General features: G+C 42.1%; 2 protein-coding genes across 3 annotated transcripts; both read left to right on the top strand.

The window, feature by feature from the left end:
• The first annotated feature begins 444 nt into the window (after positions 1–444).
• Positions 445–18,691, top strand: porb (P450 (cytochrome) oxidoreductase b). Of its 2 annotated transcripts, XM_079165847.1 has the most exons (16): positions 445–499; positions 2,657–2,844; positions 9,133–9,181; positions 9,946–10,074; positions 10,590–10,742; positions 12,004–12,128; positions 12,370–12,459; positions 13,398–13,496; positions 13,748–13,864; positions 13,989–14,107; positions 14,670–14,851; positions 15,018–15,167; positions 15,363–15,630; positions 15,778–15,923; positions 16,595–16,680; positions 17,111–18,691. In XM_079165847.1, the coding sequence occupies exons 2-16, from the start codon at positions 2,666–2,668 to the stop codon at positions 17,253–17,255; spliced, it is 2,037 nt and encodes a 678-aa protein (XP_079021973.1). In that variant the 5' UTR covers positions 445–499; positions 2,657–2,665; the 3' UTR covers positions 17,256–18,691. The 2 variants fall into 2 exon arrangements, with proteins under 2 accessions (XP_079021973.1, XP_079021974.1); XM_079165848.1 differs by lacking the exons at positions 445–499; positions 2,657–2,844 and adding an exon at positions 6,485–6,566.
• Positions 18,692–19,673: 982 nt separating this feature from the next.
• taf15 (TAF15 RNA polymerase II, TATA box binding protein (TBP)-associated factor) lies at positions 19,674–27,595 on the top strand. The gene is made up of 16 exons (XM_079166026.1): positions 19,674–19,812; positions 20,590–20,614; positions 20,776–20,809; positions 20,904–21,006; positions 21,207–21,264; positions 21,606–21,796; positions 21,884–22,058; positions 24,114–24,148; positions 24,694–24,726; positions 24,856–24,965; positions 25,240–25,369; positions 25,471–25,614; positions 25,716–25,788; positions 25,905–25,987; positions 26,181–26,334; positions 27,097–27,595. The coding sequence occupies exons 1-16, from the start codon at positions 19,803–19,805 to the stop codon at positions 27,134–27,136; spliced, it is 1,398 nt and encodes a 465-aa protein (XP_079022152.1). The 5' UTR covers positions 19,674–19,802; the 3' UTR covers positions 27,137–27,595.
• Positions 27,596–27,663: the final 68 nt, after the last annotated feature.

Genomic DNA, 27,663 nt, shown 5'->3' with positions numbered 1-27,663 from the left:
TACAGGTTATTGGGCTATGTGGAACTGTGAACAAAACACCCTTTAAGTAGCGCAGGACGCTTTTGATGGATCTGCCCTTCAGTCTGTCGAGGATACACACGTCTGCTGGTTGAATTACACAACCATGACCCATGGCCTGCTGCGCCCGTGAATGTATAACTTCCGTATCAACATTACTATCGCAATGCACGTAACGTGCGCTCAGTGGTGTTAGGTAATGCCTGTACAGACCGGTCCACATTTAATCACGTGTTAAGTGAAATTGGTAAATAAGCACATTTTACTTAAGCGGACAATCTATAGATAAACCGTATTTTTAAAAGACAAACATCCGCTGTGTATCAATACATTTTACCATCTCTAGATTTAAATTATTTGACGTTAAACGTGCAGCAGTCCACCCCCGCCGCCCGGGTTGAGTTGGTTTGATCCGATATGGCGGAAAGTTTCCTTCCGTGTTGAACACAGTGTGAGCCTGACACAAAGAGGGGAGGCGAAGGTAAGCACTGCACCAAACTCACCAATCTTAGTGGTTCTGCATCGACTTTAGTCTGTGACAGTCTGTGTGAACTACGCGGCAGCGTGAATAGATTTACACCAAAACTAGAAACTTAATCTGCACTTCATGTTTGTCAGTGGAACAGTATCGAAAGAGAACCGCTGACTCCTCGTTACGAAAACATATGTCTCCTTGGAGGAAGTCGTTCTCCAATCTTTGCACATGTTATGTGTTAACACTTGTTAGTCTCCTCATCGAGCTGTCATGTTGTTCATAGTGTATGTTGTTAGTCCAGGCAGTAGTCCGGGCCCGATGTCTCTCTACCGCTGGTTATCTTATTAAACTACCTCGTTTTACTTCACCTACGTCGTTATTGTTCTAAACTACCTAAATTGGATATTCCTCAATTTAACGAATTTAAGCAGGTGTCTACATTGCACGTGCAACTTTCCTGCACGCTTTGGGAAACCGGTGCCTCTTACGTGATTTCTGAGTGTTGCGTAATCATTTGCTTAAAGCTGAAGAAGAGCCGGGGGGGAATTGTTAGGATGAACTCTTGTGAACCTCGTCCATGTCTGATTTGATTGGTCATTCAAACCTCCCAATAGTAACAGCCATTGAAGTATACAGTATACACACTGTTTGTTAAGGGTTTGTGTGGCTATACCCGGGACACTGCTTGTTATCCTTCACCACTGTGTGTGAAATCTACAAGAACAAATTAGAATCAGTAATTAAGTTCTTAACAGTTGAAATAGTTATTTTGCTTGTGTTGTTGCTGCTATTTTTATACATATATGACACGTTTAACCTCAGACAGGAGGTGCTAATTGACTCTGTGGGGAGATCACTGTGTAAAGTAGTCAACATACTCCACCACAACAGACAGGAGACGATGATACTGTAAATGATTTATGCATATTCTTTTGTGTATTTATGTGTTTGTGGCCATTACCCTAACTCCCGGATGATCAGACTTATTTTTATTACAACAATATGTAATCTATCCTCGTTGATAGAATCGTGGTGGACAAAATACTCCCTTTCAGTAGAATACAATGCAATTCAAATGCACCACAAGTGGTTACGGTTCTGTTCCTTGTTAGATTCCAGCTGGGGGGCTTTTGTTGTATGTCTAATGTCTCTCTTCTTCTATACTGGGCTGGCCGCTGTCCAATAATAACAGCAGCACTCTCAAATCTAGATTGTAATTGGTTTAAAGAAAAACAAACAAGACGCAGTGTGTAGCCGGACCTTTCTTTGTGGAGATAGTTTTAGCTCTGCGAGCCCTGGCAGGTTTATTTTACAAATTTAAAATGTTCCCTTTAGTACATATCTTGGTCTTTGATAACCAAATTGAAGCGATCATAACTCAAATGTTTTAAGTTTGGCCTAAGTTGGGCATAAGCAAACAGATGTGAACATCAGCCAATGTATTGTTATCAGACCTTTTTTTTAAATGTATATCTTCCTTTAAAATCCAGTGTTGGTCAGGCTATACTTTAGACAGGGTAAAGGGCACAATGAGAGGCTATTGCAAAACTAGCGAGTACAAACCCGAAAGTAATGGGACAATAGCATCACAAACCGGTATCGCAGTAACTTCTGTACCTACTTGGCACCTCAGTGCGTCATAGATGAAGTGGTTTCCTTAATATGTCGGTAATAAATGAAGCAGTGAGCAAGCCAGCGCTGTATTGAGTTCACGGCTGTGTCGATCAAACTGTCATCTAGTTGCGGACTCGCCGGCCTACAGGAATCGGGAGAAACCCTGATCCCATTGTTTTCACTCCTTCAACCAAGTTGACACTTGAGAGCGCTGAACACGATGTGCTTTTCGTGCTCCGTGTGTAAAGAGCTGCATGACAAGAAAGTCATTTTGTGTCCAAAAGCAGTGCGTCACGATGTTACAGTGTGTATAGAGCCGATTGTCCAATAACGCATGCACAAAAGCCATCGTTGTAGAGTATGGCATGTGGAATACCGCTCACATATGTTAGCAATCATATGGTTCTGTGCAGCATTTTAACCAGTTTTATGCCAGAGCCCCCAGTTTGTTGAACTGACACTGATTTTAGAATGCAGATTGTTTAATTACAGCTGGCTTAGTCATTATAACATGACGGTTCTAACGCTGTTTGTCCCGTCCCTCTGTAGAGGGTCAACATGACAGACATGGACGCTGAGACCGCCGCCCACACCGAGCCCATGGCTGATGAAGAGGAGCCTCTTTTCAGCAACCTGGACCTCTTCCTCTTCACCCTGATCATCGGCATTGTTGTTTACTGGTTCATGTCCCGCAAGAAGCCCGAGCCCATCCCCGAATTCAAGAAGCTCGACACGCCGTGAGTATCCGTCCCAGTATACCATGGCTTTCATAATAAATAAACAAAAAAAGTCTACATCTTTACATCTTTAAGAGGAAAACAACAAAGGCTTCTGCAAGGTAAAGGAATACGTTGAAGCCCTTAAGCTAAGAGGAAGAGTGCGTATCTTTTAGATCATGCTTTATTTATCTTATGGATTGTGTAGATTTAACAGATTCTTAACATACTTCTTCTTTTAGTCGCCATGTTTTGGTCATTGGGCATGGCTTAAAGAAGAATGGTGTGTGCGTGTCTGCGTCGTCAGTGATCTGCTTGTATCTTATTTCATTCCAGCAGTCTAGTTTAGGTCAGTCTGTGTCTAGTTGACACTACATGGACCCTAAAGCAAGTGTGTGAGAGTGCACGGTTTAAAGTTTGTAAATGTTCCACTAGTAGCGACCTTTGTTTCACTCTCCTTGCTCTTTATCAACGTCTCTGTTACTTAACGTATCTGATCTCCCTCGCTCTCTCTCTCTCTGACGTGGGAGCTTGTTCCCTTCACTCATAACCAGGGCTGTCACAATCGTGACACATTAGTGTGATGATTAATTGTACAAATCATTACCATTTAATTGTGTGTTATTGTTCATTTTATGTCTCACGGCAGTGCTGTTGTGAGTCAACCTCAATCCTTGTTATTCGTTTGAGTGGCTATTCAGCGAAATTATTCAATGTTTGCAAAGGCCTTTAAATTGTTTACTGCAACAATGTTTTACCTCTCGCTCTGCTGCACTGATTGATATTTTAAATAGCTTCTTCTGAAACTGTTGTGTTGCCAATCTTATCCAGAGAAAAAGCGGTTCAGGACAGTTCGGTAATGTGGAAGGACACTTGATTTTATCTTCAAAGTTTAATCAGCAGACTTGGGCCGGGGAGGCAGCATTTTTTTTTATTTGTATTTTTGTGGCCTGTGACGGAGTTTGTTCCACTATTGTGGAGCCAGGACAGCAAACAGTAGTGACTTAATAGAGCCGAGGGTCCCTCCGTAGTGAGGGAGTAGCAAGCCGAGTGGCAGTAGCAGAGCGTAGTGGACGGGCTGGGGTGTATGGTCTAACAATGGCCTAGATGTAGGATTTGGCTTGAGCCACTCACAGCCCGATACACAAGTACCAGCGTCTTGAATCGGGTTCAAGCAGCCGCCGGGAGACCGTGCCGAGGAGCGGAGTAATGTCTGAGAAGTTGGGAAGGTTGAAGACCTGCCGGGCTGCTCCATTCTGGATGAGCTGCAGAGGTCAGATTGCACATGCAGACACATTATCCAGTATTTAAGTTACAGTAGTGTAGGAGCAAGATGACAAGAGCCTGAACCAGAACCTGCACCACCTACTGGGTGAGGATCAGAGGATCAGACAGCACAGAGTTTTCTATGGCGACGGAGAGGTCACGGACGGGAGAGCGGCTCAGATGTTTGTCAAGGTTTACCTCCAGGTGGTGTGCAGACATCCACTCAGAGATATCAGCTCAGTTCTCTAAAAATGATTTCACACTTTTCAATTTTCCCAAAAAATGATTTTACACCATCAGTGACACAGCCAGAGCTGCAACAGGTTGCACAAAGAGCCAGATTTTGTCTTTCTGACACACATCTCATAGACTACTCGGATGTATACTGTTGCCTCTTTTACAAACACACACACACACACACACACACACACACACACACACACACACACACACACACACACACACACACACACACACACACACACACACACCCCCCTACGTAACCCAATCTAATTGAATCTATACCCCCGGACTCCTATCATGTCATTACCTACGTCATCGTAACTGCTTTATGTTATTGTCGGTGTCTTGTCTTTACGTCTGTCTTCATTTATTATGTCACTAAATGTATTTATTTTTTTGTCACATTGCTTCACCAGTAAAACAATTAAATACAAGATTTGTGGACGTGTGCTGCAGGGTATAGTTGTTGTGTAGTTCTGTGAGTGTGAGTGGCCTTATTAACAACATTAGCCTCGGTGATATGTGTGCAAAGTGTCTATAGCCAAGTTGCCTTGGCTTGAAGCCATGAAGTCTTGCGTATTGAGTCTGTGTAAGGCGGCATAACACCGGAGCACTACGTACCCACATGGTATTTCACTCTCTGAATCTAGCGATAATGTAAAGAAGATCTCGGGGAAACTCAAATAACCAGGCGATTAAGTAAAAATAGCGACGGGCTTACTCATCACTCCGTGGTGGGTTTGGAGGCTTGCCTTCATTTCAGCAGACCCTCCTTCCACTGGCCACTTTTTAAGTCCCGCCCCACCCACAACACAGTTCCTTTGGTCACCAGAGTAAAGCCTCGGGCCAGCGGCAGCCTCACTCGCTGTGTGGCTGAGGTCTTGCGTGGTTCTGTGAATGGAGACAGTGTTGGAGGCCAAGTGGGGGGGGGGGGGGAGATCCTGACCATTTGTGTGAAGACGGGAGGTTTGATCGAACGAGTGTGTGTGTGTGTGTGTGTGTGTGTGTGTGTGTGTGTGTGTGTGGGGGGGGGTGGAGGGAGACCCCTGTGGAGCACGTTTCCCTTTAGGAAGAGTGTGCATCTGTTGAAGGCGGGAATACAGGAAGAGAACATGGAGCTGGTGTCCCCTCCCCTTAAAGGGAGCAGTGATTACCTAACCGTTATGAAGGGGGCGTAGTCTTTCCTGTGCTTTTGTTTTTGGCCCCGAACCCATTTTGAAAGTTCCCTGGAGAGCGAACGAGGAGGGCGAGCCAAGCTGCTTTTGTGGGTCCTCCTCAAAGGTGGAAAGTTGAGGCAAAAGACAAGCAACCCTTTCTTTGCCCTGAGTTGCTTTTTTTTTTTTTTTTTCATTCTTCTTTCCCCACTCCCCTGTTTTTTCTTTTTAGTGTGTGTGTGTGTGGGCTGAGCTGCTCTGCCATTGGTGAAAGGCCATGTCACAAATAGAATCCTTTTATGATAAATGAGGTTGCCATAGCAATGACATTCCCCTCTCTCCTCCAGTGAGATGAGGGCGGGGGATACTTCAGAAAATCTACCCCCTCTCCCCTCTCCCCTCCTTCAATGGTCCACCGAGAGAGTTGCTCTGATAACCGGCCAAATACTCGGAATGGACCTTGTAGACTTTTTCGTTCCAAACACCTTTCAGACCGGAGAGGAAAGGGGGCGGGGATGAGGAGGGAAGGCATTTTCAGCCCCGAGAGTGTTTCATTGTGTGTGTGTGTGTGTGTGTGTGTGTGTTTTTTTTGTGTGAGTCAAAAGTGTGTGTGGGTCTGCAGCTCGGCTACGTTTTATGGGAAAGTCAGTTTCCCACCATTGTGTCCTCAGCGGTTGCCAGACACTGACGGGGCTTGTCGGGCTGTGCATGTGGAGTTGTGCGTGTGGAGTTGTGTGTGTGTGTGTGTGTGTGTGTGTGTGGGTGTGTGTGTGCAGAACAGACGCTGCTGGTTTCAGAGAGCAGCACAGGAAGAGGCAGAGTTCAGATTGTGTTGGAGCCTCTGAGGGTGAAGGCTAAGCAGCTCTTCTGAACCTGCGAGTGTCCGGGCCGCGCTTTCTGGACTGTTTTTTTTTTTTTTGTTTTGTTTTTTCCTCCAGTGGTTTTGGAGTGTTGACGTCCTGCTTTCTGATTTTGAGCGTGGCGGTTCCCGGCGTGGCCTTGCCGGTGGTGAGCTACAGGGCTGCATGCCATGGGCTGTGTCTTCTCCCTGCCAGAGGACAGGAGAGATGCTGCTGAGAGGTGAGTGTAGTGTTTGATTCACTGCTCCTGCCACCAGCTACTGTTTAGTGTGATGGCACAGATCACAGGAGGGCGTGTACGTTTGTGATTGACACCTTGTAAGGGATTTGTTAAGTGTGTAACTCGTGGCTTGTTTCCAAATGTAGCTCTCCACAGTGTCATTTACTTGTTTCTAGCACAGACTGGCAAGAAGAAGAAGACAATGTTCCCAGTGAGTTATGTAAAAGATAGTCATCAAATCTGTTTTACTCCAAACATAATAGGATTATTGTGTCTTCGTTTCCCCCCCCCCTCTTTTCCACAAGCTCCTCAAACACAGTTTGTGCAGTCGGTTACTGTTGTGTTGCACATCTTCAGGCTTGTTTAGTTCTACTGGGGTCAGACTGCAAAATGAAGAGCATGTCATTGATCGTAGTGAGATTACCTCCACGTTTGAGTGTTTGCAGATTAAGACTGAATTTACTCGGCGTGCTTGTTTGAAAAGGTTTTACTTGCTGGATGGAGGAATGAATGGAAAGTTTATTCTGACCGCATATACAGATGATGAGCCCTGAAGTATTTGGACTGAGCTGTAGATTGTTCAAACAATAACAATGAAAACCACTAATGCATCAGTAGGAAAAGGTGTTCAAGATGATGAGGCCATGTGCGCGTTATCAGAGCCGAACTGACCGTCTCAGCAGAATACTTTATTTCTGTTTTTAGAAATCCTGACATTAAAAACGTATGATATGCAAAGCCAACTTTGTTTACTTCAAATAATGTTGATATAATATTGATGAGGATGCAACTAGTTGCACGTCAACTATGATCTGTTTTTGTGTTTGTCAGAATGCTTTTTTCCTGTATATTCTTCCCATTAAGACTTTGTACGCTAGTGAGATTAAAAGACTTTTTATAGTATGATGATGATCGTCCATGTCCCAGAATATCATTAAATGTTAGTTTTATTGAGAGTTACACAGATGGAGAAATCAATCCAAAAGGCCTATCTTTTGCTGTATGCGCTTCTTGTTGAATTTCCCACAAGCTCAAGATGCTTTGCATTTGTTGACACATTGTTAAGATACTGAAGATTGTGAGCTCTCGTTACTATCTTTCTACTGATGCTCAGACGATCCTCCCTCTTGAGTGTCTGTGGGGCGGATTAGTCTGAAGCTCTCAGCTGATAACCTCTCAGAAAGAGCCCGCTAAAGCTCTAAGGAATGCCTCAGCTTGGGGGCAAAAGCCTGTTTTAAATTGTAATCTGGAATTTACGCCTCGCTTCAGAGTGCAGCCCGTATTAACCACCGGGGCCCATATTTATGACGCGTTGGGCATCATGCCTGCTACTGAAACACATTAAGTCCATTTACAACCTAAAGCATCCACAGAAAAGAGGTGTGCAGAGGTCGCATATCGCAAATACATTCATTGTCTCTGTTTCTTGCAGCTTTTAAGGCTCTCCTACAGCTTTGTTGCTTTCAGATGTGGAACATCTGAAAACATTCTACCTCTGCTTGTAGTTATGTGTAGCCGTAATATTCATTTTTTCGGTGCAGACAGAATTGCAGCTGGACCTTTGATGCTGAATGAAGCGGCGTTGCCTTTTATTAGGCTCAATAATAGATATTCACAGTGTGTGTGTGTGTGTGCACATGTTGTTTTGATCTGTTTCCGTTCGTTAATTACTCCCTGGATGAACCTGAATCAAGAGTTTGAATTTCCATGAGGTGTAGCCAGTGGTAATAACAACGTATCAACCGCTTCACCCTTTGATGTGCTCATGTTACCGGTATGCTTACTGTACACACAGTCGGTATGACTCATGCTTGTACGGTTGCTGAGTCGCTGCTCTGCTACTCCCTGTCGTTGTAGGAATGACGCTAACAATGACGAGACAATAAGTGCACATGGCCCAAGAGTTGGTGCAATGTGGACTTATTTGCATCTATGATATTTAATGAAATGTTACATCAGACAAAACCCTTCACATGCTTAAAACAAAAACTTTTTTTTCCCATTTTTCTTTTATGAAAGTTTGCTTAGAATCATCAACATTATTTACAATTGTGATCAACGTGATCATATGGCCTTGACACTGCAGTTCGCTATAAGTCAGTGATAATATTGACTTATCAACCCGTTCTAATCTGTTGTTTGTTTGTGAGCCTTTTACCTAGAAGACGATTAAAGCCTCGGCTATACTCCCAAACGGACATGTACGTGAACACGGTGGACGTAGAGTATTTCTGTTACTGTCCGCTTGGAGGACGCGTCGTTCCACACATGCGCAGTAGATCCGCACACAGCCTACAAGGACACCCTACGCAGATCACAACATGTACATCACACGGACCCTTTGCGGACACGGAATGTATAACTTTGGTGAAAGAAGTTGAGCTTAATTAAACCATGTTTGCAGTAAAGATTAGGATTTCTGGGTTTGAGATGGTCCCTCCCATTTAATGTCCCACAACTGATTGTGAACATGGTTATTGATAGTAGGTAGAAGTTGTCTCTTTGTGGGGTTTTTTAGCCTAATTATTACTTTAATAACAAGTCAAATCTGTTTTTCTTCCCCCAGAGCACCCACCACAAGAGAGACCAGTTTCATCGAGAAAATGAAGAAAACAGTGAGTCATGTTACTTAGTGCTTCCTGTCACGTCTGCTTCAGTTGTGTTCGATGTCTCATGTCTCATGTTTCCATCATAGAGTTGTTCTCCAGAAGCAGTTTGGTTGCTGTTGTTTCAAAACATTACTCAGGGTTTTAAAAGGAGACTGTGAGCCATTTGGACTTGAAATAGTTTAACTTGAAATAGTATTGAGGCCCTTCACCAGGTGTTGATCGAACCCAGTAGTTTTAGTAAGTTTAGTTAACCTCTTCCTGCTCAGTGGATGAAGAATATAATGCTGACTTCATGTATTTCATCACTTATACGATGACTGTAATAGTCTCCTCTGCTTATGTGATAAAACTGTGTGCAGTTCTAGATGTAGAAACACAGTTTTGACTTTGATGCTTCACAGTTTACAAGCCAGCCTTGAGAAAATGACTGTGGTTTTGAATCATGTGGTTTTTGCAGCAAATAGTTCAGATACCATGGTAATGGTCCACAGTGCCCTTTAATTTACCCTCTGTTCTTTGTTATGAATTATCATGGCAACACTGTAGGCAAGGAAAAGTATTTCAGGATTCTTACAAATACATGCACAGATGGATAAGATGTACATGTTATTTAGTCTTTTTTTGCTGTTTGAATTGTGCTAAAATCATCTCCCCGCCACTCTAGATGGCAATGTGGGAGAAAGTACATTTATTGAGCTTGTTGTTGTAGTTGTGGGAGAACGTTTTTACACGACCCGAGCTAATGCAAGTCAATGTCCATGTGTGACCAGGGCAAGAACATCATCGTGTTCTACGGCTCCCAGACGGGCACGGGAGAGGAGTTCGCCAACAGACTGTCCAAAGACGCTCAGCGCTACGGCATGAAAGGAATGGCTGCCGATCCAGAGGAGTATGAAATGGTAATTTGCATCAGTGGAAAGACACTCGGACTTCTGATTTTTTTTTAAATTAACAGAGGTCTCTCTGTGTTACTTTGGCAAAGAAACCATTAAACCTCAGGGGTTATAATCTGTAACCGTGATGACGACGACATAATACACAAACCATGGCAGATTGTAACCGAGCCAAATAAGAGTTTATAATAATGCCAGAGTACTCTGCGGTACTAGACACGCAAGGAGCGTGTGCTCGGATCACGATGAGCAAGTTATTTCAGTCACAATTATTCAAAGTGCAAAAAATGACGACCTCATGCTTCATCCAAGAATGTGCGGCAACACTGCTTTGAGAACCAGGATAGGCTTGAAAGAAAGATATACTTTGATTTGTTAGTCTTTTGTAATAACTTGTTTGCTGACAGGGCAGCTCTTGAGGCAGTCGGTTAAATTGCATTGCTAAATATTGAAGACTTCCTCAAAATGATTAGTTCTTCAGAGCTCACTGCCTCTGATTATTATGTCTCATCATGTTCCAGGGGGAGCTGTCCCGTCTGTCTGAAATTAAAAACGCCCTCGCCATATTTTGCATGGCCACCTATGGTGAAGGAGACCCAACCGATAACGCCCAGGACTTCTACGACTGGCTGCAGGAAAACGATGACGAAGATCTCTCCGGACTAACCTACACAGTGAGTCTTAATGCTCAGATTATGTCTTTTTAATACTTTACAAGCTCAGAAGAACTCTGAGAGTCGTCAAAATTGTTATAAAATGTGATTGTATAGGAATGATGTTGTTAGTGGTGCATAAACGTGATGGCATTAGGTTATCCCTTTAATAAGCACAACACACACCACAAAGGGGACAGTAGCATGCATGGTGCCAGTGACCGTACAAACCTTGTGTTACACTCTGTTCTGCAGCTCACGGTTATTTAAATTGTCAATTAATCCATCCTTTAGTTTCATCTCAATTAATCGTTTGATCCATACCACATCAGAACACGGTGAAAAATGCCCGTTACAATATCCTAGAGCCCAGTGTGACATCATCGAGCCCACATCAAACAAACTCAATAAAACAAAATATTAAATGTACAGTAATTCAGGACCAGAATTCATTTATTGCTCACAACTGAGAAACCATTCAACATGTGGCATTACAAATCACTGAACTATTAATAGTGTGCTGTAACAGTTGCTGATGAATGGTCTGTTGATTGACTTTAAATTGATTCATTTTAAAATCACGAGTTCAGTTGATGTAATAGACTTACAATGAGTGACCATGTTTGTGCACATTTACTGAATAGCTTCTGTTTAGCTCCCTACCAAACGCCTGCGCAATAACAATGCAAATGATTCCCCTTTGATATTTTCTTAGAGGTACTGTTGCGTGTCAGTTTGGACCACAACCCATTTAATTAGTGAGTCACGCTATGTCCGTTTGCCTCGCTGACGTACAGGCTCCACTAGCATGAGCTGGCTCGGCCTTTGTGTGAAAGAAAGGGCTTTGTGTGTTGTCTGTTTAAGTTTATTTAGATCCCCATTAGCTACAGCTTTTCAGCAGCTATTCTTGCCCTCTGTGCGTGTGTGTGTGTGTCATTGTGTCATTGTTGGGGTGCAGAGCCTCTGGCCTCATTCTAGTGAAGAACTTGACTGTGGGAAATTCACCATCGCGTCCTTTCTGCTGTATTTCATCTATTGTCTGTGGTCATGTGTTTGAGCCACGACATACATTACAGTCACAGAGATCTTTTCGGGGTCTCTTGTCAGACAATATTCAGTATGGCACGTTGTTTTCATTCTGTATTTAAGTAGAGTTAATTGCCTGACAACAACTTGATAAACATTCGCGTGCTTTTCCATTTTCAGATGAACTCTTTGTTTGCTTTAGGATTAAGCCACGTGCACACTGATGGTTTGTCTCTGTGCCCTGTTCTGTCTCCAGGTATTTGCTTTGGGCAACAAGACGTATGAACACTACAATGCAATGGGAAAATACGTTGACAAAAGGCTGGAGGAACTCGGGGCTAAGCGCATCTTTGACCTCGGTTTAGGAGACGATGATGGCAAGTAAGTGCCAAAAAGGAAATGATGACTAGGTAAAGAGAGTGTAAAGGTGTTCGGTGCAGCACAAATAACGGGCTGTGGACATGTAAGTACACGGTAGCCTTTTTTCAAAAGAGAGTCCATCATTCTCGAGTCTTGTATATGTGAAATGTACATGTAAATATCTAGATAAGACGTGTAATTCGTTGAATAAAGTTGTATTTCCATGTCTTTCTCTGCTGACTGGCTGGGTTTTGTCTTTCAGTCTGGAAGAGGACTTCGTTTCGTGGAGAGAGCAGTTCTGGCCGGCCGTCTGTGAGCACTTTGGAGTTGAAGCCTTAGGAGATGATTCAAGGTTCATTCACAGACATTTTTACCTTTTCAAGTTTTTCTTCTTTTCACTGAACATATTTTGTCCCGTTCTGTACATTAAACCTCTTTCTTTATCAGCTCTTTTTGTACCGTCTTAAAGCCGGGAACATTAAACAGATGATGACAGGGCACTAACTTATGTGCTCTGAAGTAAATCTTCTTTAGATAAAAGTTAGTTTGCACATAGGGTCTATTTTATAAGATAAGGTAGCATTATTTTCAGGTTGACCATGTTCCTTCAGCTGAGGTTTAGAGAAGAAAATACAAAACAAGGTTTTGTACAAAGTCTTGAATGTTTGGAAAATACTTAATTTAGTTTTCAAGGTTATAAATATGCTTCAATATAAATATACTCCTTGAATAATACTTGATTTTCAACATAATCTGGTATTTCATCTACACAATCACTCATGTAAACCAAAAATCTTCTCACGTTTAATATTAAACAATATCATATTCGCACCATGATCAAAACATAAAATCAGAGTTGTGATTATGATCAGCTGGTCAAATAAACAAAGTGTCAACATACATTGATTGTTTTTACGTATCACGGAGTTTGTAACAATTTGATGTGATGATAAAGGCCTTGAGAGTCTTTAGTTTTCAGATCAGCTTCATATGGGCCTGGTTTTAAAATTGTACTCCACCCGAGTGGAGTTCTTTTTTTTTAAACATCCATATCTTGACTAAGACTGATTATATAACGGAACATATCCGATTTATGATTAACCCCACCCATCTGTATGTGAAATTAACAAATGCCAACAATATTTTTTTAAGTGGGCATACTTCATCCTAAAAAACAAGAACAAGTCTGTCATCTTGACATCATTTTTTTTTTCATTTCACCAGGATTTCAGTATGTATGTATGTGTGCTGCGTCGTCTGAAGACACTGACATGTTATTTTCCCTCCCAGCATTCGGCAGTACGAGCTGAAGGAGCACACCGACATCAACATGAACAAAGTGTACTCGGGAGAGATTGGTCGCCTGAAGAGTTTTGAGGTCCAAAAGCCGTAAGTACTTCAGCAAAGATGCTGCTCACGACCAGAACTCATTCATCATGAAAGTCCTTTGTGCTCAGTCACTGCTCACATTTCACCCACATGTTTACCAGAGTTCACTTTCTAAGAAATGTAGCTTTCTGCCCCCTAGTGGACACTGGAGATCTTTTCTTTTTTAGATGTTAACGTCTCTCTTGTGAGCTCTATGTTCAACCCTTTTGAAAGTGCCTTTTTACATACAAGTGTTTCCCTTTTATTTACAGGCCCTATGATTCGAAAAACCCGTTCCTGGCCCCAGTCACTGTCAACCGCAGACTCAACAAAGCTGGCGATAGACATCTTATGCACCTGGAGCTAGACATAACGGGCTCCAAGATCAGGTGAGAACGGCTGGATGTGTCTGTAGCTAACTCCCCTTTGACTCAATGAAAAAAAAAAAGAAAGCTCATGATTAATTTATGAATACAGGTCAAAGTCTGAATTTGTCACCATCTGTGATTTCAGATATGAGTCGGGAGACCACGTTGCCGTTTTCCCCACAAATGACTCTGCATTGGTGAACAAGCTGGGACAAGTCCTTGGAGTGGACCTTGATGCGGTTATCTCTCTTAACAACCTTGATGGTATGGCATTGAAAGCCTGAAGCACGTTGACTTTACTGACTCGTCCCTGAAACCCTCTCACGAAAGCCTCCCTTGATATCTAGACTTGCAGCAGATGCATTGTATGGGAGTTCTATTACTGCAGTCGAGTGTTATTGCTGTAATATAAGTTGTTGACTTTTGTTATAAATTACATTCATTTCCTGTCGTCGTGAAGGTTATCAAATATACTTGTAGTGGCATAATTGATAGTTAATAGCTTCTGTTCGGTGTTTATTAACATTATTGAACATGACAACTACAGTAAGGGCTTCGTGATAAATGACTTCGTACACAATACAAAGCTCGAATCAAAATGAAATGAATTAAAGCCTGCTTTTAATAGACACACAGTGTAGTAATACAACAAGAAAAATGGCATTTAACTGTCCTTATGTTTCACACATTGTTGAAACGAGAAATGAATAACGGTCAAGGTGACGGGAAGCTCTACAAACGTAGAAAGCATTTACTGCTCAGATTAATTAGAACAGTAAATTGATCTATAGTGTTGATGTTGTATTTATATGTTGACATTTTGCAGAGGAGTCCAACAAGAAGCACCCTTTCCCGTGCCCCACCTCCTACCGCACAGCCCTCACTCACTACCTGGACATCACAAACTCCCCTCGCACCAACGTCCTCTATGAGCTGGCCCAGTACGCCTCCGACCCCAAAGACCAGGAGAACATGCGCAAGATGGCCTCTTCCTCACCTGAGGGCAAGGTCGGTGCCAGGTGGAAACGATGAATTGGTGTTGGAATAATGTTATTATCTAGTTGATGTTATAGAAACACATCTGCAGTTACATCTCATCTCTGTATGTTATTGATGCCCCTTTTCCACCTCTTGTGCTTCATGCGATTGTCTTTCTGTTGCCGTGTCTCTGCAGGCTCTCTACCAGAATTGGGTGTTGGGCGCCAGTAGAAACATCCTAGCTATCCTGGAGGATATGCCTTCTTTGAGGCCTCCCGTTGACCACATGTGTGAGCTGCTGCCTCGTCTCCAGGCTCGCTATTATTCTATTGCCTCCTCCTCAAAGGTAATTCATTGGTAAATCACCCATGACGGGCCGAGTTCTGTCCTTTTAACTTGTGTCACAAACTTGTTCTTTTACAAATGTTTTTTTGTTGTTGTTGTTGATACGGGTGTTAGCAGCAAAGAAGCAAAAAAAAAGTTCTGCTCAGGTCTGAGAATTAAAGCAGGGGGCTGTTGGTAACTCTACCGCGTTCTGTAGGTTCACCCCAACAGCATCCACATCTGCGCCGTGGTGGTGGAGTACGAGACCCCGACTGGCCGCGTCAACAAGGGAGTTGCCACCAACTGGCTGAAGAACAAACTGGTCACTGACAACGGCCACAAGTCCGCCGTTCCCATGTTCATCCGCAAGTCTCAGTTCCGCCTGCCCTTCAAGGCCACCAACCCAGTGATCATGATCGGCCCTGGGACAGGAATCGCTCCCTTCATGGGCTTCATCCAAGAGAGAGCCTGGCTCAAACAACAAGGTATTTATACACACTGTGTGTGTGTTTTGAATGTTGTTGTTTGTCTGACCTTTTTTTCACAACCGTATGTCCCCACAAGTATAGAATGATGAGGGCAAAGACCTCCACATATGTTTGTGTCATTTCTTTGTTTTGTTTTGTTTATAGGAAAGGAGGTTGGAGAGACGGTGATGTATTTCGGCTGCAGACATAAGAACGAGGATTATCTCTACCAGGAGGAGCTGGAGGACGCAGAGAAGAATGGAGTTCTAACACAGCTCAATGTGGCCTTCTCCAGAGACCAGGAGCAAAAGGTACGGCCGTCTACCTCACCGTTGTTAGTGTTGTTACACTGAAAAACACAGCAGAGCGGTGGCTGACTGCAGCCAAACGAAAAGTTGTGAATACTTTAACTTTGGGCGGAGTCCTGGGACATGTTGACCTACGTTTCAAAGTTCTTCTTGCCTGAAACGCGTAAAAAAACACGCCTCCAAAAATGATCTTCATGTTATTGAAGTAACTGAACACCGTTTTGGTGAATAACTAATTCAGACACTTGTGAAATAATGACTTGAATTACAAATTCATGTCACAGTATACTGGTTTTGACCATAACTGTGATATATAAAAATGAAATACTGCTATCATGTTAACACTCATAATATAATATTGGGTAAATAATCCAGCACTCCTTAAATATACAGTTTTGGTTCTAGACTCTCTCCACTTCAATACACTTGAAGTTTAATTTGACTCATAGCATTATTTGTTTTTCTATGGACATGATGATATCGTGACAATATTGTTACATGATAATCGTGAGGTGAAAATCTAATATCACGACATAATTAGTGTGTGCGTGTGTGTGTGTGTGTGTGTGTTGATAAACCCTTTTTTACTTATTTATTGTCCGTGTGTGTGGAACTTTTCGACCATGTGATGCTCATATGAACAGTGTTTCCTCTTTCCATTTTCCAAAATAAAGGTGTACGTGCAGCATCTAGTGAAGACGAATAAGGAGCACCTCTGGAAGCTGATTCACTCAGACAACGCTCATATCTACGTCTGCGGGTAAGTAACGCATTTCACCAGCAAAAGATTTACATGAAATAACATGCATTCAAAAAGACTGAAGTTTCACATTAATGTGTTTTATATTTTAAAAGAATACTGAATTGAGTTGTTGAATTTTCGTACACTAATAATTTGTGACCATGTGATTATAAAGGATGGTTAAACAAATGCTGAAATATGGAAACACGTTCTCTTTGGCCCCTCCTAGTGGAAGAGTGAGAATTAGTTTATGCTGCCATCATTCATGAATCAATAGCAAATAACTTCCACCATGTTTGATATGAACATTATTGCTGGCTAGTAATGATAACATTTTTGATTTAAAGGGAAAAATCCTCCAGTAGATAGACAAAGAAATGTACAATATGGAAAATTACACTTAAACAAAGACGTCTAGACATCTTAAGCGATCTCTTTCTTGATTTAGGGATGCAAAGAACATGGCTCATGATGTGCAGGCGGCCCTCTACGAGATAGGAGAAGAGCTGGGAGGCATGACGCGCACACAGGCCACAGATTACATCAAGAAACTGATGACCAAGGGACGCTACTCGCAAGATGTCTGGAGTTAAAGAGCTTTAGACTCAGCCTCACTACTCAAAACAAGACTCACAATAAAAACCTTTTTTTAAAAGCACCACTTTATCAGGACTGAATGAATAAACATTACACGTGTGTTCATCACCCTGGTTGATGAGAGCTACAGGTAGCAGAAGATCATGAGGCAAACACTACCTCGGCAGCTTTTGTTGGTAAACACACTCGGCAAATTCAATCTGTATTTTGTAAATGGTACTACACAATGTGTGTGTGCTGCAGTCCTCACTAGAGCCGTGGTCTCACACCCAACAACGATTACCCCGTCTGCAGCAAACAGTCATCCTCATTTCAGATTTTTATTTTTTATTAAATTCACTTTTATATTGATGAGTCCATCGAAGCAGCTGTATAACTTTATAAGCAGCGGATGACCACTCGGAGTGCTACGGGTACTCACTGCGCCCCAGCTCTTGGTCTACACAATATAATTCCACTGAGAACATGAATATTTACTTTGAAAATGTTGAAAGCTCATTCAGTTTACCATCTTGCACTATTTGTAACTTTCATCTAATTGGTTAACGGATTATAGATGTAACACCACAGCCAATAACATCGGATCATGCGTGTGTCTAAGTGAATATATGAAGCGTTGTGCGTTTCCTGTTGCAGTGTGAAGGGTGCTGTCTTCAGCTTCTCTCAGATGATCTTTTAATACTTTAGAATGTACTTAAAATACATAAAATCTTCTAGACAAGATGTATGAATTGTAATCACTAGTATGCATTTATCTTTTGAGAAGGGATTTTGCCTGTTATGCATACGTTGCCGTTCATTTTATCAGTCACAGTAACTTTAAGAGGTTCAAACGGTGATGCAAAGGGGAAGATCATTTACAGATAAGAACGTGAGATTATTTACTTTTTATTTCCCATTATAGCAGGCTTTTAATCATGATGCAAATGAATCGAAGTACCTTGTAATATTTGTAAAATGTTTAAATATTGTGCTTTAAACCAGATCTGGCCTCCCAAATGGCGGTTGTGTATTTGATATGCATCTGACAGCAGAGGAGTATTGTGGCAGTAACACTTGGATATATGACAACCACCTCTGCTCGTTTTATATGTTTTATTTTTATTTTATCTTGTGCAATCACATATGCACCACTACATGGAGAAGATGACCAGACATATCAAAACATTTGGTGTGTCTCGCCACATCTGTCAGTCAGTCCTTTTTTGTGAATATGGGGAGTTTGAGGAGCCAACCAGTTGAAATGCAGCTTGTGCCTTTTTACCTTTGCCTTATGTATTTAGTTAGCAATTAAACCCTGATGCTTCACTGCCTTTTTAACCGTTTTTATTTCTTCCATGCTTACAGTCAGTTGTTGACATTCCTCTTTTATAATGTCTTAGTTTGATTTTATCAAGGCATGCATATTTTTGTGAATAAAATTTGAATAATTTGTTGGGTCAGTGACTGTTTTTTTGTGATTCAAAAAGGTTTCACTTCATGAATATATTTACCTCTTTTAGCCATTTGTTGTCAGACAGCTCCGTCACATTAATTCTCTCGATGTAGTAATGTTGAGAGATTAAACTTACACGGGGCAGCGGTGGGTTTATGTTGTAATCGTGAGTGACTTAACGGTAATGTTACCAGCAGCAGCCCGTTTCAAGACGTGTGATTGCCTTTATGTTTAAGTTATCTGAACAAAATCTGTTCTAAGGACTGATATGACAAATCCTGTTCTGGGTTACAAAAAGTCACCTTAGTTAATGAATTATACAATCTATTAATGAAAAACTCAGACTTGGATAACGGCAGACTAGTTGCACATGACTCCTACGACAGGTCTGGACCACTTGTAGATTGTGTTTGCATTTGAGACAAAATTCAAACTAAGAGAAAATAAGTGAATGGGACAATTCCTCCCAAATCACTATGAGCTACTTAAGAACAAATCTGTTTGTAGGATTGGTTCTTGCATGAGGCACGTTGTCCATAAAGAGACTTTACAGTACAATCAATGTGTCCATAAACCTTTCATAGCAAGAAGAGCACAGGTGGAACTAATATTGCTAATGATGACTGAATACGTTTCAATTAAATGTCCTAGTAGCTGATGTAAGTATGCACAATGACTTTCATTCTGCCTTGTGGCTACATTTTATGTTTATCAATGTTAATTGTGGGCTGACACTTAACCAATATGCTCCTTAATCCCTTTATTCTCGGTGTGTATTTGGAGTGAGCATTGATTAAGATACCATCAGACATGAACATTAATACGGTCTGTTTAATCTTTTTAAACTAATAACAAAGCACGCAAACTGCAGTTATAGGCCATGGTGTATTGTATTGTAGCCTTTCAACAGTAGGCGGCGGTGTTATTATTTATCTTTCAATACGAGCAGTCTGTCCAAACAGGAAGAAGAAGAAGCCGCATAAGGGGGAAGTGTCGCAGTGTACAGCTCAATTCTGTGGCGCTGCGTAGATGTCAACCAGGGTTTTTAGCAACTAGTCAGAAGAAACAGATTTCATTGTATTTTTAACTACATATACAACGTCACAGAATGGCCACTGGTAAGTCAACATGTATTTTAATTATTTTTTTTTGTAGCTAGATAATGAAAAGTAAGTCAAATAGCATTGGAGCTAAATTATCGCACGACCGCGAGGCCAGAAAAATGGGCTCCGTCTATCTCCTGGAAAATGGCTCATCTTTCACTAGCAGAACAAACATAACTTTACGGGTTGTTTGAGTAAACGTTCCCCCCTTTTCTCAGTACGGTGCTTGATTTGTAATCACACTTTACTTATTTCGTACCCATGACTGTGCCCTGAGGTTGGTAACATTATAAGGCAACACTACTTCCTGAACAGGGCCTTGTCGCCGCTAGCTAGCTTGAGCTAGCTGTTAGCTCTGTGTCTGCTTGCGAGCGTCACGTGAGTGTGTCTTTGTTTATACCGACGCTATTGTTTCACTGCTGAACGAAACGCATTTAGGGCACTTGGGTGAATGTACTCCTCTTATAAAGTTGACAATGTCGCATCTAACCGTTGGTTTTAAAGCAGACTGTGCCGAGGATTGCACTACATTTACAAATCCATGGTTGTTTGTCTCGCTTCAAGTGTTAGCCCAAGCCTGTACCACATTGACCGCCATTTTTTTTCCTGGATTGGCGTGGTGACAGGCCTGTTGGTAACATAACCGCCCTATTTACTTTCAAGCTCACGTTACTAGTGCTACATAACGTTTGTCACTTTGATATTACGCTTTTTGTTTTTCTAAAACAAAGCTTTAATAACGTTACTTAACGTAAATATTAACGTTACACCATTGTTTTATTTCCCTTTCAGATTCAGGCTACGGTGGCTCACAGAGGTACGTTGAGCTAATGTAAAACCGGCATTACATTACATTTTCTATGTAGAAACAAATTACTGAACTCATTAGCATTCAAAGCCTAACTCATGAAAACGAAAGGCTCATGAGTTTTTGAATGCACCTAAAACCGGAAGTTAACCTCTTTTATCTGTTTGTAGCTACGGGTCATATGCCGGTCAGCAGAGTGGACAGGTGAGACCCTTCTTACTATCAGACTGTTGGCTACAAGAGTTATAAATCAGTTTTAACTTGCTGATTATAACCTGTCTAACCTCCTGTTTTGCAGGGTTATGGACAAGGGAATGGCAGTGGCTCTTATGGGGGACAGAGTTACAGTGGTTATGGACAGCCGCCGCCAGCAGCAGCAGCAGCAGCAGCAACAACACAAGGTATAGTATGCGGCATATTCAATAGAAGACATTTACAGAACAGCAATGATTGGTAGTTTGGCAGTTTACATTTCTTAAGACCAACCTAGCTGTGAGATCATTGCCTCCCAAACAAAGTGTTTTTGTTGGAGAAATTAAACGATACATTGCTTTGAAAGACATTTTGATGTTTCTCAATTGTGTGAATTTTCTTTCGACAGAGGGTTATAGCCAGTCTGCACCACAAAGCTATGAGAATTACGGACAGGCATCATCTGGGTAAGACACGACTCTCACACTGTTCAGAGACCTCTTTAAGTTGTGTCAGTTCTGTGATTTGTGACTCATGAGTCTCGCTGTCATTCTTTGCCGCGTAGTAGTACAGCCGGTGCATCATTTAACTATTTAATATTAAACTATACAGTATAATGTTACACATTTGAAGCTGAAATGCCAGCTTATTAAACCATATATAAACATTTGCAATTAAGTTGAATTTTTTATTTACAACTGCTTGTCTTTGCCACTTGATGATAAATGATGAAACCTCATTGATGGGTTCAAATATTTGGCATCTCTGTGGCGCTAACTGTAATATTTTTTGCTAAAACCCTTTCAAGGTATGGCGACAAGTCGTCGTCGGCTTCTTCTCAGGGGCCGCCAGGTTCCTATGCTAGCCAGGGTCAGGGAGGAGACAGCTACGGACAGCAGAGCTCCTATGGTGGCCAGGGGCCACGGGGTGGTAGTGGTGGCGGCAGTGGTGGTGGCGGTGGTAGCAGCGGCGGCGCCAGCTACGGAAGATGGAGTGAAGGTGAAGTTGAAAATAACGTGCATTTGAATAAATGTAGCCCACACTGTCTGGTTGGGTTATCACTCAATGAATCTCTCTGTACACCAGGTGAGGAAGGTGGTCAGGGTGGGCGGTTTGGACGCGACCAGGGAGATCGTTCCGAAGGAGGCGGGGGCTTCAGAGGCCGAGGCCGTGGTGGCTATGACCGCGGTAGCTACGACCGCAGTGGAGGATACGACCGCAGTGGTGGCTACGACCGTGGCGGAGGACCTCCTGGTATGGGGTAAGTTGCATAGTGCCACTGCCCCCAAGGTACCGCTATACACTGTGAAATATGAGACATGACTTTTTGTCACTCAACACATCATCACTCATCAACTACAAACCATCCCAATAGACGATTTTCACCACTCATTGGCTTTATGTTTCAGATCCCCAAACTATAGCAAATTATATATATTTTTAAACCCGATTCATCCAAGTTGTCAGTTAACATCACTATAATATTTACCACCCCTCTGCATTGGGCTTTAAGAGCCTGAATCTTTAGATTTCTTTTTCAAAACTGGACTCACCTGAAGGTTTTACGCAGGAGACGTGCTGGTGTTATGATACGTAATCACACATAAGTGGTGGTTATTTAGGGATGAGTTGTAATGTACTCGTTGTTATTGGGGTTTAAGTAAATGAATGGAGACTGAACATGTCTGCCCGAATAGTGTTGCAAGGAAAGTTAAGATTGGCATTTTTAAATTTTGGTCAGTAATTCAGCAGCACAGTCTTCCACCACACGTACAGATAATTGGCCAGCATCCCATTAAATGGGGATTAAACCTGTGCATGTACTGCACTGTGAGCCAAAGGACCACATGCTTTTATGCATGTTTTATTATATTACTGGGGTGAAAATAGAACTTTTGTGTTTCAGTTAACCAGCAGGTGGTAGCCTCATGAAACCGTCTGCTAGTTTTTGATAGCTAGCTGTTACCGTGTGGGGTGTAGCTTGACTGAACCCGCTAATTGAGGAGTTTTAATGACTTTATTTCCATTCATTCTTTATTGTGAAACATTTCTTTTATGAATTAGTTGTTCACTTATCACACAGACCATCTGTTGGCTTTCACATTGTATGTTTTTGACACATTGCTCGTGTTATTTGACAAACTAATGGATTATGTGTACTTATGATATGGTAAATTCAGCCTAAACTGAAAACCCATATTTCCATTTTGTTCCCGTTGATTCCCATGGGAAGTTTCCCAGAATTTTGCAACCCTAGGCGCCACAGACCCGGATATACAACCACATCATATTCCAGACATTGTGACAGGTTTTGGCCGTGATTTTAAAGAGACACCATGTGTCGTTTTAAGAGGCTGTATAATATCAAGCGAAATATTTGCTTATTGAAAGAACTTAAGAGCTCTAACAGAACAAGTACATCGTCCATTAAGATGTGAAGAACTCTCCTGTATATGGAAGAACTTGTTGTCCACACTCGGATGCATGCGATGATACTTTCCCCATTTCAGGACCTGCAAAAGTGGCGCTTCTCAGTTTAGAAGAGATTCTAGCCACGGTGCTCATGTGTCTGAGGGCGGCACAAATATATACATTTGTTTTTTTAGACCGACTTTAGTATTTGTTCTACATATTTTTATATAAAAGGACTTTTTATTTGTGCCGTCCTGTTTTTGTTTTTTTACTTTTTCAATTGCCAGAAACTTCATTTTGGTGTTTCTTGTGCTCTGAGGACCGCTTGATAGTTTTTGAAGAGCAACTCTACTGAAACACGCCCGTAGACGTAGAGCCACAGCTGCTTCACATTCAACAGGTTTCATTCAAGTGTTGTATATATGACAATGGAGAACATGTGTGTTGTGTTAACATGGATCTACATTTTATACTACAGGTGTTCAGAGTGATTGAACTAAAACTTGGACCTCAGTTAAAGGATCTCATAAACGCACTCAGTGGAAGATTGCTTATCAGTTGCTTTTCACACGAATTTGGCTTCTCATGTAAATAAGATAAAACAGCCGATTTTCTGGCTCTTATCATCCAATCCGGTCATGTAAAAAGTTCCAAATTTATTGTAAATGGTGATCCAGATGTGGTGATTGTCTTCACTCATCTACCTGGTTGTTCAATCAGAGCTGCCTAGTCGTCTGTTAATTGATCTCTAATTGTCTACGACTAACGCATTCCTCGTGTGAGACATTTCCACCATAGTCGCACACCCTGGCAGGAGTGCATACTGATGGGGATGTAGGGGAGCTTTGAGCTCTCAGTTGGGACAAAGGAAAAATCCATCATATCTCCAATTTTTCCTCTGCAGAGGTGGTGACCGTGGTGGCTACAAAAATTATGGTGGTAAGTGACGAGCATCAGAACTGTGTCGGTGGGGGAGGAAAGAACTTGAGTTAGCGAAAGGAAAAGGGGGATATAAAAAAAAAAAAACTCGGTGAATGCCACCATTTTCATGTCCAGATCCCAAAGGGAGTCCACCTCTTCTCTTAAAGACTTGAGATATGGTAAAGAACAAGGAGCCTGAGTTGTAAAATAATGGTATTGTTGCATGAAGACGAGGGCTGATAGTAAATGAGAGGTGTTCCCAGGACGAAGAAGGAAAACATTCTAATACTGGAGACTTTTTGGTTGTTTTCATTTCTGGTGTAAGCCCCCCCCCCCCCCTCCCCAAAAAATACAGAACAATTCTGTTCTTGTTGCACGGTGTTGGTATGTGATGCAACGGTATGAAAACACCCATCAGAGAGCTGTAAACATGGACATTGTTAAATTTTCTTTATCATTACGCATCGATAGGGATGAAGTTAAGAGTTGTTTGTGTGAAACAGAGCAACCGGTTTAAATTGCGTACTCAAGTGTTCTCCTCCACACTCTCCTCTGTTTTACAGGCTCTCGAGACTTCGACTCAAGGGATGAGCCAGGTGAGACTCTTAGTCTCCCACTTAACGCAGTATTAGATGTTTTTGTGTGATGCACAGTGTAGATGTCCGAATATATTTACTCCAATATAACAATGGCTGCCGTCTTCTCTCTGTTCATCTCTTCCACAGCTGGTGATATGGACAACTCTGACAACAACACCATTTTTGTTCAGGGACTGGCAGAAGAGGCCACGGTTCAGGAAATCGGCGACTACTTTAAGCAAATTGGTATCATCAAGGTACGAGTGCATGTTGTCAATCAATTACACAGAAACATGCATAATTACTGTGGAGGCTTCACTAGACAGCCAGTGTCTGTTCTACTACTTTTTAAATTTCTCTAGTCGGTTGCTTAAATGTGACATTTGCAAAACGACACACAAGTAGTCGCGTCTTAATGAAAATTCGGTACTTGATAGTTAACTCTTAACCAGTTGAGTGTTCCTGCCTGAATACGTGGCATCGAGCCTAAACGGGTGTCACAGAATCCTGTGTTTGTTTTGTGGTTTTTAGGTGAACAAGAAAACTGGCCTGCTGATGATCAACATCTACACTGACAAGGCCACCGGTCGGCCAAAGGGAGAATGTACAGTGTCATTTGATGACCCGCCCTCTGCCAAAGCTGCTATTGAATGGTTTGACGGTAAGACCACAGTCGTGCCTTTTTAAAAAAAATGTCTCTTATCGTGCACTCGTACCAGTCTGTGTCGCTCTAACTGGTGATGTGCTGTCTTATCATACCAGGCAAGGAGTTCAGTGGCAAACCCATCAAAGTATCATTTGCCACCCGCAGAGCTGAGTTTACACAGAGAGGAGGTGCAAGTGGAGGCGGAGGCGGCGGCAGAGGAGGAGGCGGACGAGGAGGTGGCGGTGGAGGTGGTGGAGGAGGTGGGCATTGATCGAGCTGATCCAGGGCTCAAATCCTCAAATATCTTGTTTCAAAATGGAAGTGCTTGTTAGATTTTGACTAATTGTTTTGTTGCTTTCAGGTTTCAGAGGTCGTGGCGGTGGAGGAGGACCAAGCTTTGACATCAAGGGAGGCGACTGGCCCTGTCCCAACAGGTTTGTGTGCTTTTTATGTAAGTTTTAGGGATATTTATGTACATCAGAAGAGCTCATTTGCCCCCATTGTGAAGTAGAATTTTTATTTATAAGTCTTGTCTGATTTCTGTCCTCAGCTCTTGTGGCAACATGAATTTTGCACGGCGGCAAGAGTGTAACAAGTGTGGCACCCCAAAACCAGGAGATGGAGGTGGTGGAGGTGAGAACTAATGACAAACATTGTCCCAGAGCTTCTCTTCTATCGGCTCATATCATTGAAAACATGCAGGATTGAAATTAAAACTAAATTACAACATGTACAACATCTCACCAGCATGTCTGTCCGGTGCTTTGTTTTACCCTCTAATATCTTCCCCGTGTTTTATTGACGTAATTGTTGTGATTGTTTGCAGATCGTGGAGGAAGAGGTGGTTATGGTGGTGACAGAGGTGGAGGCTTCAGAGGTCGTGGAGGTTTCCGTGGAGGAGACCGTGGAGGAGACCGTGGAGGAGACCGTGGAGGCTACGGAGGTGGTGGATTCGGAGGAGGTTATAAAATGGGAGGAAGGTTCGTGAAATCCTTTTTTGTATCGTCTACATTTTGCATGCAAGTTGTCCTTCGGCAACATCTGTGGCTCTTTATTAATGTAGTTTGATTAGACGACCACAAAGGGGCGCATTCTGCCTGAGTTTAATGAACAAATACTGAATCTGTTCTTTGGTTACAGATGTGCTTTGTCCCAATTTCACACTACATACTATATGTACGATACATCTATACATTCACAGTGAACTGTATACTCACAGGAATCTTTTCCTATTAATGTAACTTTCAATGTTCTGTTACTGGTGTCAATCAACGACACACTAAAATCTGATTACATTTATTGTTCATCGTGACCAAATTGAAAATACTTAATTTTTTCACTTTTACCAAATTTGGTAGATTCATCTTGGCCCCAAGGCTGTTAAATCAAAGAGCCATTCTAACGCCCTGCTTATTAGGAAGCCAAGTTGTAAAAGTGTCTGGTATCTAAATATTCATGCTACACCCTTCACTTCCTGTGTTTGTGTCCTGTGAGGGTCTTGGGTATTTCAAATTGATATATTGCTGCCCACCGAAGGTGAAGTGCTGCGTTAATCGAGGGTTGTGAGAGGAAGGACAGTTTGCTGTTTGACTGCAAATTATGTTCTGCATTACAGATTTAAAAGGCAAAGGCTCACCTTCGACTGTTAATTCAATGACAAGGGGGGGGGGGGGGGGGGGGGGGGTGGTCTTTTTTTTTTAAACATTCAGCTAGTAACTGACATATTTGTCTTTCCCCTACAGAGGTGAACGTAGAGACGACAGAAGAGAACGGCCATACTAGGTGTTGAGCAGACGGAAACCAACCCAGCCCCCGAGTTCGCCATGGAGGGAGGGTTTAGTTTGGGGGAAACTGGGGGGGGAGGACCGGCAATCAGACATCTGATTTGTCAGTCTGATTTGTGCTTTCTGTAGCCAGTGCATCCCAACTATTACTGCTCATGTGAGCGAAGAGGAGCGGATGTGTTGAGCTGCTGTATAGGGGCTTTGAGGCTGATTGGCATGTGGTCAAATGTTTTTTTTGTTTTGTTTTTTATTTTGAGTTTTTTTTTTTTTTTCCCTCCGCTTTTTGTTTTATTTCTTTGTACATCTTTTTAATTTCCTCTCAGATTCTAGTTGCAGATGTTATTGTGAGGTAGACTTCGTATCTTTTTTGTTTTTGTATGAACGGATTACATGTTTTACTTGGGTTCTTCTTTTTGTTTTGGTTTTTCCCATAATGATATTAAAAGACTGATCTTTTCTCTGTGCTTTGTGTGCGTTTTATTGTCATACTTTTGCAATATGAATTGCTATTTCATCCAGTCAGAC

The sequence above is a fragment of the Pholis gunnellus genome, assembly GCF_910591455.1.
Source record: "Pholis gunnellus genome assembly, chromosome: 9".
NCBI classification, from domain to species: Eukaryota; Metazoa; Chordata; class Actinopteri; order Perciformes; family Pholidae; genus Pholis; species Pholis gunnellus.
Note: the sequence above shows the minus strand (reverse complement) of the source record. Positions and strands in the feature narration are given on the sequence as shown.

What these genes read in the sequence shown, in the direction of transcription:
- porb (XM_079165847.1), top strand. Translation starts at nt 2,666, where the DNA reads ATGACAGACATGGACGCTGAGACCGCCGCCCACACCGAGCCCATGGCT. An exon ending in GCCTTAGGAGATGATTCAAG is followed by an intron (nt 12,460 to 13,397) that starts GTTCATTCACAG and finishes TTTCCCTCCCAG; the next exon opens with CATTCGGCAGTACGAGCTGA. An exon ending in AGTTTTGAGGTCCAAAAGCC is followed by an intron (nt 13,497 to 13,747) that starts GTAAGTACTTCA and finishes TTTTATTTACAG; the next exon opens with GCCCTATGATTCGAAAAACC.
- taf15 (XM_079166026.1), top strand. An exon ending in AGCAGCAGCAACAACACAAG is followed by an intron (nt 21,007 to 21,206) that starts GTATAGTATGCG and finishes TTCTTTCGACAG; the next exon opens with AGGGTTATAGCCAGTCTGCA. An exon ending in GGTTATAAAATGGGAGGAAG is followed by an intron (nt 26,335 to 27,096) that starts GTTCGTGAAATC and finishes TTTCCCCTACAG; the next exon opens with AGGTGAACGTAGAGACGACA.